Source organism: Phaseolus vulgaris, chromosome 2 (genome assembly GCF_000499845.2).
Source record: "Phaseolus vulgaris cultivar G19833 chromosome 2, P. vulgaris v2.0, whole genome shotgun sequence".
NCBI classification, from domain to species: Eukaryota; Viridiplantae; Streptophyta; class Magnoliopsida; order Fabales; family Fabaceae; genus Phaseolus; species Phaseolus vulgaris.
In genome coordinates this window covers 5,266,579-5,278,092 of record NC_023758.2, presented here as the reverse complement: position 1 = coordinate 5,278,092, position 11,514 = coordinate 5,266,579, and the positions used below count along the sequence as shown (strand labels likewise).

The 11,514-nt window shown below is 37.7% G+C and overlaps 1 protein-coding gene across 1 annotated transcript; it reads right to left on the bottom strand.

Moving 5' to 3' along the window:
* Nucleotides 1–1,049: 1,049 nt before the first annotated feature.
* On the bottom strand, nt 1,050–8,236 carry LOC137809902 (uncharacterized). Its single transcript, XM_068610962.1, has 16 exons — nt 8,059–8,236; nt 7,868–7,964; nt 7,223–7,738; nt 6,910–7,151; nt 5,941–6,015; nt 5,147–5,391; nt 4,943–5,039; nt 4,784–4,820; nt 4,399–4,676; nt 3,921–4,293; nt 3,104–3,873; nt 2,861–3,021; nt 2,574–2,742; nt 2,167–2,491; nt 1,636–2,059; nt 1,050–1,121 (listed from the first exon to the last, which is right to left on the bottom strand). Exons 1-16 carry the CDS (start codon nt 8,234–8,236, stop codon nt 1,050–1,052), a joined length of 4,059 nt encoding a protein of 1,352 aa, XP_068467063.1.
* Between the last annotated feature and the right edge of the window lie 3,278 nt (nt 8,237–11,514).

Below are 11,514 nucleotides of genomic sequence, written 5' to 3'. Positions count from 1 at the left end.
CGTGTAACACGAGACCCCGATGACCATGCACCCGATGACTGATCAGTGCTCCATTTACTTCTCGCGTTCTGCCCCCAGGCGTGAGTCTGGGAACTGGTCTGTTGGTGGCCACTTGGCTACTGACCACCGATCACCGTTCTGGGTGATCTGTCCCCTGACCTCTCTGCCGCCTGATCTGTCGATGGTCACTTGGTTACTGACCCCCGATCACCGCTCTTGGCGATCGTCTCCTTGATCTCTCTGTCACTTGGTCCACGTGTCACCCTGCGAGTGGTCCACGTGGTCCTCTGCTGCTGACGTCATCGACTACCGATGACCGATCGGATCACCTTCCATGAAAGGCAAGAGCCAAGTCAAGAACGTCTAGACCCCAAGGCAAAAGCATCTAGACCATCCAAGACCAAGCTAGGAGCGTCCAAGACCAAGCTAGGAGCGTCTAAAGATCAAGCTAGGAGCGTCTAAGACCAAGCTAGGAGCGTCTAAGACCAAGCTAGGAGCATCTAAGACGAAGCTAGGAGCATCTAAAGATCAAGCTAGGAGCGTCTAAGACCAAGCCAAGAGCGTCTAGAACAAGGAGACTTGGATCAAGCTATGAATGGAAAAAGGCCTAATAGCACATATTCCGTGAAGGCCCATCAAGTGTAGTTTAGCTTTAAATGAGGTGTAAATAGCATAACAATGTGGACAATTGTTTAATTTTCTGCACATTAGAATTAAGGAAGCATTAACCTTGATTAGCTAAAGGTTTCTAGAAGCCTTTACTAATAAAGGACCATGTGCACCCATGTGCACCCATGTGCCATGTGCACCCATGTGCTTCACATTTACATTTCATTTGGCTTACATTTGTGTAGCATTTAGGTCATCAAATCTGGTCCTCCTTAGCCTATAAAAGGAGGAGCCAACCTCATGTATTGCAAGATTAATTGAATAGTAAAGTTATGTTGCCAACTTTGTGCCAAGCTTTGCTTCTACCTAGTTTTTAGGCTCTAATCTTCATCTTCCTCACTTACCATAGGGCTAGCCGAACCTCCCTACTTCCATACATATCATGCACCTTCAAGATCACCATAGCTCTTAGGAGAATCTTGCTCATACACATCCATAGCTTCCGCACCATTCTTCACATGATTCAAAGAAGAACTTCATGAATTTGCCATCAATAACACTGATGGTACCATCAATATTATTGCCACCAATAACACTGATGGTACAATCAGTATTATTGCCACCAAAAACACTGATAGTACCATCAGAATTATTGCCACCAATAACACTGATGGTTCCATCAGTATTATTCCCACCAATAACATTGATGGTAGCATCAGTATTATTGCCACCAATAACACTGATGGTACCATCAGTATTATTCCCACAATTAACACTGATGGTTTCATCAGTATTATTGCCACCAAAAACACTGATGGTACCATCAGTATTATTGCCACATATAACACATATGATTCCATCAGTATTATTCCCACTAATAACACACATGGTACCATCAATATTATTCCCACAAATAACAGTGATGGTACCATCAGTATTATTCCCACCAATAACATTGATGGTACCATCAGTCTTATTCCCACCATTAACACTGATGGTACCATCAATATTATTCCCACCATTAACATTGATGGTACAATCAGTATTATTGTCATCAATAACACTGATGGTGCCATCAATATTATTCCCACCATTAACCCTAATGGTATTATTGCCACCAATAACGCTAATGGTACCATCAGTTTTATTGCCACTAATAACACTGATGGTACCATCACTATTATTCCCACCATTAACACTAATGGTTCCATTAGTATTATTTCCACCAATAACACTGATGGTACAATCAGTATTATTACCACCAATAACCCTGATGGAACCATCAGTATTATTTCCACAAATAACAATGATGGTACCATCAATATTATTCCCACCAATAACGCTGATGGTACCATCAACATTATTCCCACCATTAACACTTATGGTTCCATTAGTATTATTCCCACCAATAACACTGATGGTAACATCGGTATTATTGCCACCAATAACACTGATGGTTCCATCCGTATTATTCCCACAAATAACACTGATGGTACCATCAATATTATTCCCACCAATAACATTGATGGTACAATCAGTATTTTTCCCACAAATAACACTGCTGGTACCATCAATATTATTCCCACAAATAACACTGATGGTAGCATCACTATTATTTCCACAAATAACGCTGATGGTACCATTAGTATTATTCCCACCAATAACGCTGATGGTACCATCAGTATTATTCCCACAAATAACATTGATGGTACAATCAACATGATTCCCACCAATAACACTGATGGTACCCTCAATATTATTCCCACCAATAACACAGATCGTACCATCAGTATCATTGCCACCAATAACTCTGATGGTACCATCAGTATTATTGCCACCAATAACACTGATGGTTCCATCCGTATTATTCCCACAAATAACACTGATGGTACCATCAGTATTATTCCCACCAATAACATTGATGGTACAATCAGTATTTTTCCCACAAATAACACTGCTGGTACCATCAATGTTATTCCCACAAATAACACTGATGGTAGCATCAATATTATTTCCACAAATAACACTGATGTTACCATTAGTATTATTCCCACCAATAACGCTGATGGTACCATCAGTATTATTCTCACAAATAACACTGATGGTCCAATCAGCATGATTCCCACAATAACACTGATGGTACCATTAGAATTATTGCCACCAATAACACTGATGGTACCATCAGTCTCATTGCCACCAATAACACTGATGGTACCAACAGTATTATTCCCACAAATAACATTGATGGTACCACCAGTCTTATTCCCACCATTAACACTGATGGTACCATCAGTATTATTCCCACCATTAACATTGATGGTACAATCATTATTATTGGCAACAATAACACTGATGGTGCCATCAATATTATTCCCACCATTAACCCTGATGGTATTATTGCCACCAATAACACTGATGGTACCATCAGTATTATTGCCATCAATAACACTGATGGTACCATCAATATTATTGCCACCAATAACACCGATGGTACCATCAATATTATTCCCACCATTAACACTCATGGTTCCATCAGTATTATTCCTACCAATAACACTGATGCTACCATCCGTATTATTGCCACCAATAACACTGACGGAACTATCAGTATTATTCCCACAAATAACAATGATGGTACCATCAGTATTATTCCCACCAATAACACTGATGGTACCATGAGTATTATTCCCACCATTAACACTTATGGTTCCATCATTATTATTCCCACAATTAACACTGATCGTTTCATCAGTATTATTCCCACAAATAACACTGCTGGTACCATCAATATTATTCCCACAAATAACACTGATGGTAGCATCAATATTATTTCCACAAATAACTCTGATGGTACCATTAGTATTATTCCCACCAATAACGTTGATGGTACCATCAGTATTATTCCCACAAATAACATTGATGGTACTATCAGCATGATTCCCACCAATAACACTGATGGTACCATCAATATTATTCCCACCAATAACACTGATGGTACCATGAGTATCATTGCCACCAATAACTCTGATGGTACGATCAGTATTATTGCCACCAATAACACCGATGTTTCCATCCGTATTATTCCTACAAATAACACTGATGGTACCATCAGTATTATTCCCACCAATAACATTGATGGTAGAATCAGTATTTTTCCCACAAATAACACTGCCGGTACCATCAATGTTATTCCCACAAATAACACTGATGGTAGCATCACTACTATTTCCACAAATAACACTGATGTTACCATTAGTATTATTCCTACCAATAACGCTGATGGTACCATCAGTATTATTCCCACAAATAACACTGATGGTACAATCAGCATGATTCCCACAATAACACTGATGGTACTATCAGAATTTTTGCCACCGATAACACTGATGGTACCATCAGTATTAATGTCACCAATAACACTGATGGTACCATCAGTATCATTGCCACCAATAACACTGATGGTACCAACAGTATTATTCCCACAAATAACATTGATTGTACCAGCAGTCTTATTCCCACCATTAACAGTGATGGTATCATCAGTATTATTCCCAACATTAACAATGATGGTAGCATCAGTATTATTGCCCCCAATAACACTGATGGTACAATCATTATTATTACCATGAAAAACACAGATGGTACCATCAATATTATTCCCACCAATAACACCGATGGTACCATCTATATTATTCCCACCATTAACACTCATGGTTCCATCAGTATTATTCCCACCAATAACACTGATGCTACCATCAGTATTATTGCCACCAATAACACTGATGGAACCATCAGTATTATTCCCACAAATAACAATGATGGTACCATCAGTATTATTCCCACCAATAACGCTGATAGGACCATCAGTATTATTCCCACCATTAACACTTATGGTTCCATCAGTATTATTCCCACCAATAACACTGATGGTAACATCAGTTTTATTCCCACAATTAACACTTATCGTTTCATCAATATTATTCACAAAAATAACACTGATGGTAGCATCAATATTATTTCCACAAATCACATTGATGGTACCATGAGTATTATTCCCACCAATAACGCTGATGGTACCATCAGTATTATTCCCACAAATAACACTGATGGTACAATCAGCATGATTCCCACCAATAACACTGATGGTACCATCAATATTATTCCTACCAATAACACTGATTGTACCATCAGTATCATTGCCACCAATAACTCTGATGGTACCATCAGTATTATTGCCAGCCACCAATAACACCGATGGTTCCATCCGTATTATTCCCACAAATAACACTGATGGTACCATCAGTATTATTTCAACAAATAACGCTGGTGTTACCATTAGTATTATTCCCACCAATAACGCTGATGGTACCATCAGTATTATTCCCACAAATAACACTGATGGTACAATCAGCATGATTCCCACAATAACACTGATGGTACCATCAGAATTATTGCCACCAATAACACTGATGGTACCATCAGTATTAATGTCACCAATAACACTGATGGTACCATCAGTATCATTGCCACCAATAACACTGATGGTAACAACAATATTATTCCCACAAATAACATTGATGGTACCATCAGTCTTATTCCTACCATTAACACTGATGGTACCATCAGTATTATTCCCACCATTAACATTGATGGTACAATCAGTATTATTGCCATCAATAACACTGATGGTGCCATCAATATTATTACCACCATTAACCCTGATGGTATTATTGCCACCAACAACACTGATGGTACTATCAGTATTATTGCCACCAATAACACCTATGGTACCATTAATATTATTCCCACCAATAACACTCATGGTTCCATCAGTATTATTCCCACCAATAACACTGATGCTACCATTAGTATTATTGCCACCAATAACACTGATGGAACCATCAGTATTATTCCCACAAATAACAATGATGGTACCATCAGTATTATTCCCACCAATAACGCTGATGGTACCATCAGTATTATTCCCACCATTAACACTTATGGTTCCATCAGTATTATTCCCACCAATATCACTGATGGTAACATCAGTATTATTCCCACAATTAACACAGATCGTTTCATCAGTATTATTCCCACAAATAACACTCCTGGTACCATCAATATTATTCCCACGAATAACATTGTTTGTAGCATCAATATTATTTCCACAAATAATACTGATGGTACCAGTAGTATTATTCCCACCAATAACGCTGATGGTACCATCAGTATTATTCCCACAAATAACACTGATGGTACAATCAGCATGATTCCCACCAATAACACTGATGGTACCATCAATATTATTCCCACCAATAACACTGATGGTACCATCAGTATCATTGCCACCAATAACTCTGATGGTACCATCAGTATTATTGCCACCAATAACACTGATGGTTCCATCTGTGTTATTCCCACAAATAACACTGATGGTGATGGAGGAGGGCCCAAGCTCACCACACGATGAAAGCCAAGCCTCCAAGACTAGACGGTCTAGCCTATGATGAGGAGCGTCTAGACTCAAAAAGGAGCGTCTAGCCCATGAAGAGGAGCGTCTAGGCCATGATGAGGAGCGGCTACATAAGGAGCGTCTAGGCCATGATGAGGATTCCTTCTAGACCGTCTAGCTTCACATACACATGGGTCAAAGCTACGGTTTTGGGAAGAGAAGACCTTTGTAATTGTTACATAAAGGCCCATTAGGGGTGCTTAGTAATTAGAGTAGTGTAGAAAGCATATTTGTGTGAACATTCTAGAAAGACCATGGAGGGGGGGTGAGCATAAAAACTAGACACACCCCTCCCCATGTGCTCATTTGTGCACCCATGTGCCATGTGCACCCATGTGCTTCACATTTACATTTCATTTGGCTAGCATTAGGGTTGCATTATGGTCCTCCTTAGCCTATAAAAGGAGGAGCCTACACCTTGTATTTTCAAGTTTAATTGAGTATTGTTATGCTGCCATTTTTGTGCACTAACTTTACTTCTCCTAGAAATCTAGGCTATAAACTTCAATCCTTTCACCTTTCTCCCTTGAGCTGGCCGAACCACTCAAACACCACACTCCTCATGCACCTTCAAAGCCAACACAACTCCTAGGAGGGCTTTGTTTCACTCACCCATTGCTTCCGCATCACTTTTACTACTTTGATTCAAGAAGAACACATGAAATGCCATCAGATGGTACCATCAGTATTATTCCCACCAATAACATTGATGGTACAATCAGTATTTTTCCCACAAATAACACTGCTGGTACCATCAATATTATTCCCACCAATAACACTGATGGTACCATCAGTATCATTGCCACCAATAACTCTGATGGTACCATCAGTATTATTGCCACCAATAACACTGATGGTTCGATCCGTATTATTTCGACAAATAACACTGATGGTACCATCAGTATTATTCCCACCAATAACATTGATGGTACAATCAGTATTTTTCCCACAAATAACGCTGCCGGTACCATCAATGTTATTCCCACAAATAACACTGATGGTAGCATCAATATTATTTCCACAAATAACACTGATGTTACCATTAGTATTAGTCCCACCAATAACGCTGATGGTACCATTAGTATTATTCCCACAAATAACACTGATGGTACAATCAGCATGATTCCCACAATAACACTGATGGTACCATCAGAATTATGGCCACCAATAACACTGATGGTACCATCAGTATTAATGTCACCAATAACACTGATGGTACCATCAGTATCATTGCCACCAATAACACCGATGGTACCATCTATATTATTCCCACCATTAACACTCATGGTTCCATCAGTATTATTCCCACCAATAACACTGATGCTACCATCGGTTTTATTGCCACCAATAACACTGATGGAACCATCAGTATTATTCCCACAAATAACAATGATGGTACCATCAGTATTATTCCCACCAATAACGATGATGGTACCATCAGTATTATTCCCACCATTAACACTTATGGTTCCATCATTATTATTCCCACCAATAACACTGATGGTAACATCAGTATTATTCCCACAATTAACACTGATCGTTTCATCAGTATTATTCCCACCAATAACACTGATGGTACCATCAGTATTATTGCCACCAATAACATTGATGGTCCATCTGTATTTTTCCCACAAATAACACTGATGGTACCATCAGTATTATTCCCACCAATAACATTGATGGTACAATCAGTATTTTTCTCACAAATAACACTGCTGGTACCATCAATATTTTCCCACAAATAACACTGATGGTAGCATCAATATTATTTCCACAAATAACACTGATGGTACCATTAGTATTATTCCCACCAATAACGCTGATGGTACCATCAGTATTATTCCTACAAATAACACTGATGGTACAATCAGCATGATTCCCACCAATAACACTTATGGTACCATCAGTATTATTGCCACCAATAACTCTGGTGGTACCATCAGTATTATTTCTACCAATAACACTGATAGTACCATCAGTATTATTCCCAGCAATAATAGTGAATGTACCATCAGTTTTATTCCCACCAATAACACTGATGGTACCATCAGTATTATTCTCACCATTAACACTGGATATGATTCCACTAGCAAAGTAGAGATGATTCTTTGACATTCTATGGAATCAAACTGAGTTGGAGATAGCATAGGCTCTTTTAATAGAATTGGATCAATGTTCTATGTTTCAAGAACTCACCAAAGCTTGCACCAAACACCAAACTCATATGGAGGATCCATCTATTGCCAATTGAACCGATTAAAATGTGTAAAAAGGCAAATGAACCGAATAGAAAGCTTTTAAAACAGAAATGAACCGCACAAATCCAGCTAGAACAGAAAAGAACCGAACAAAGCTAGAAACTAAGCTGAATTACCGAACATAAAGAAGCTAAACATGTTTAGGAATTTCGTATGAAATGAAAAGATGAAGAATAGAAGAACTTATGGAGATGAAGGACTTGGTTTGATGATCACGCCACTTGGATGGTGAAAGATCCAAGATAAGTGAGCTAGTGCCGCCACTTGAGAGAACCAAATGCACTCAAGATAAGACAAGGTGAAGTAGAAGACAAAGTTCTCACAATTCTCTCTCAAATTGAGTAAAGTTTCTCTATTACCAATTTCCAATCTGAATTGTGAAGGACCTAAGCCCTCCTTTTATAGGAGCAAGGGCTAGTCATTTACATAGCTTATTCCCTAAGCTACCCAAAATGCTCCTAAACTCATGCCCTCCTTACTAAGCTCACTCCCCAAGCTTCTAGAATTTTCTAAACTAAAGCCTATAGATGCTTTTACAAAAGAGGTGTCTAATGTTTCCCTCTAAGCACCTTTCTAAACAATATTCTCTATTATTTACAATTTAAAAGAAACTATAAAGAGAGATATTTAATTGAAGCCCATTCTTGAAAGCTTGTAGACTTCTTTGGCGTTAGGCTTGATCCTCTTTTTATTTTATGTCTTCTTTTAATTTTGAGAAGACTAGAAGGAAGAACTTCAAATGTGAGGGTGAATGCCCTCTTCCTTCATTAATAAAAGCCTCCTTTATTTGATTCTCATCATACTCCTCGAGTTGGTGAGAATTCGTCCACGAATTCTGAGTCCCTGCATATAACAAAGTCAGTTTATTTTTACACTTAAAAGTGGAAGAAAAAGGTAAACATGACTTAGCATTTGTAAACATAGGGATTTCAGAAAAGGAGGTTCTAGAAATCGACCAAGTTGGAAAAATTTGTTTGGGAATGACGATATGCTTTGGAAAAAGACCTCTTAAATGGTGAAAACCATTAGGAGGTATGAAATTATCCCTAACAATTTTTAACCAAGATGGTGTGGAAATAGGAACCTTGGGTAATGAAAAAGATAAGGAAGGAAAACACCTTAGAGGTGAAAGGATAAGACCCATGTCAACTTGGCCTTCTTTGTCTTTTGCATATTTACTTGTGGTAGGTGAGTGGGTTAGGTCTTGTTTTACCTTGTTTATCATTAAGGTTTGCTTTTATGGACAATGAAGAGCTATGTGCCCAAAACCTAAACATTTAAAACATTTGATATTTGAAGTTTTGGTAGGTGACTTAGGAGTAGAAGGATTTGTAGTAGAAACTTTGTTTGGAGAAGTGGTTTTCAAAAGATATAATTCCACCTTGATGGCTATGCGAAGCACTTGCTTTAAAGAAGAGTAGTCATTTAATTCTACAAATTCTCTAATATCTCTTCTTAAACCACGTACAAACCATTTTATCTTTGACTTTTCATTAGCATGCATATTCATTTTAGTCAAAGTTGTTTCAAAATCTTTAAAGTATTCATCTACCATCCTATGTCCTTGAGGAAGCCTTTGGAACTTCAACAAGTGTTCCTTCCTAGAAGGAGGAACAAACCTCGCGCGCATACACTCTTTCAAAGCATTCCAAGAAACCACGGGAGGTTTCTTGCGATATATAATGTCCATTACAATTTTATGCCACCATTCTTTGGCATAGCCCAAAAAGGATAAAGAAACTAACCTAAGTTTATCGTCATCTTGGACCTTATACACATGAAAATAATGGTCAACCTTAGCTTCCCAATCTAAATACACATTAGGATCACTATCACCATTAAAACTAGGGACTTTTTCACAACAAATGTTGAACACTTGGTGTTATCTTTGGTCACGGTTATAGCTCTCTTCATGAGAATGATGGTAATGCCTCCTTCTTCTATGTTCCTCTTCACGACCATGATCATTGGAAGAACCTCTAGAAGAAGGTGTATGAGAATGACGTTCTCCATTGAGTGATTTAGAGGACCTAGATTGCTTCATTTCAACTCTTTGTATTCTTTCCTCCAACTTTCTTATAGCTTCATCTTGAAGATTAATGGTTCGTTTGGCCTTTTTTAATTCATCAAGAGCAGAAGCTTTGCTAGAATAATGCTGTTTGGAAGAAACACTGCTGGAATATGAAGCCATTGGTAAAAGAAAACAGCAAACAACAAAACAGCAAACAAAGTTAAGAAAACAAACTTAACAAAAATAAATTGGAACCAAACTGCCGAAGTGAAGTGTCACTTAAATCACTCCAAAGAAAGAATGCTCCCTTTACCAAGCTGATCTTAAGGCCTTGAGTAATCTCAAATGAAATATGTCAAAGCAAGAGCACACAATCTTCAAAGCACTTCACCACAAAACCAATGAATAATGAAAGACAAGCAAGAAAAGGTATAAGACCTAAAAGGCTATAACAAAAGGAATACTAGATGTATGAAAAACTCAAAGATTAATGAACAAAAGACAAGCAAGAAAATAAGGTACTCAATGAAAAAGAAGGCACACAAAAGATACCTAAAGAAAAGCACTAGAGTAGATGAAGAAAACAAAAACAGAGGTACTGGAAAATATTTTTATGCAAACTGTGCTTGATGTTCACTGATTTAACTGGAACGATATAAAGCGAACTGGATTATGAAATTTTAACCAAAGAAAGTTCAAGATCTTAGCTCAACAATGGCACTGGAATTACTCAAAAACAGTAAGCCAATTAATTGAGATAAATTTTTCCAAATCACTGCCAGATTACCGTATTTTTTTCGGCAGAAGTGCACACTTTTTGTTTTTTATTTATCATTTTTTTTGTACTTTGAATTTTGAAGTACTTCTTTTTTCTACTATTTTATAACACCTTAAAGAACACAAATCCAGAATTTCAGAAATTTCCAGTGAGTAAATCAATTGCAATAAATCGAAACAGTGAGCACGTTTTCAGAAAAACAGAGGAATCCTAACTGGAATGAAAAACAGAAGTAAGAACTAGCAAAGACATAATTTAAATGATATATAGGAACTTGTATAGATCTAAAATACAAGTATGAACTCAATACTAAAACAGAAAATGCACAAAGGATCAAGACACAAGT

What these genes read in the sequence shown, in the direction of transcription:
- LOC137809902 (XM_068610962.1), bottom strand. Translation starts at nt 8,236, where the DNA reads ATGTCAAAGAATCATCTCTACTTTGCTAGTGGAATCATATCCAGTGTT. An exon ending in TGGTGGCAATGATACTGATG is followed by an intron (nt 5,392 to 5,940) that starts GTACCATCAGTG and finishes ATGGTACCATAG; the next exon opens with GTGTTATTGGTGGCAATAAT. An exon ending in ATACTGATTGTACCATCAAT is followed by an intron (nt 1,122 to 1,635) that starts GTTAATGGTGGG and finishes AATCATGTGAAG; the next exon opens with AATGGTGCGGAAGCTATGGA.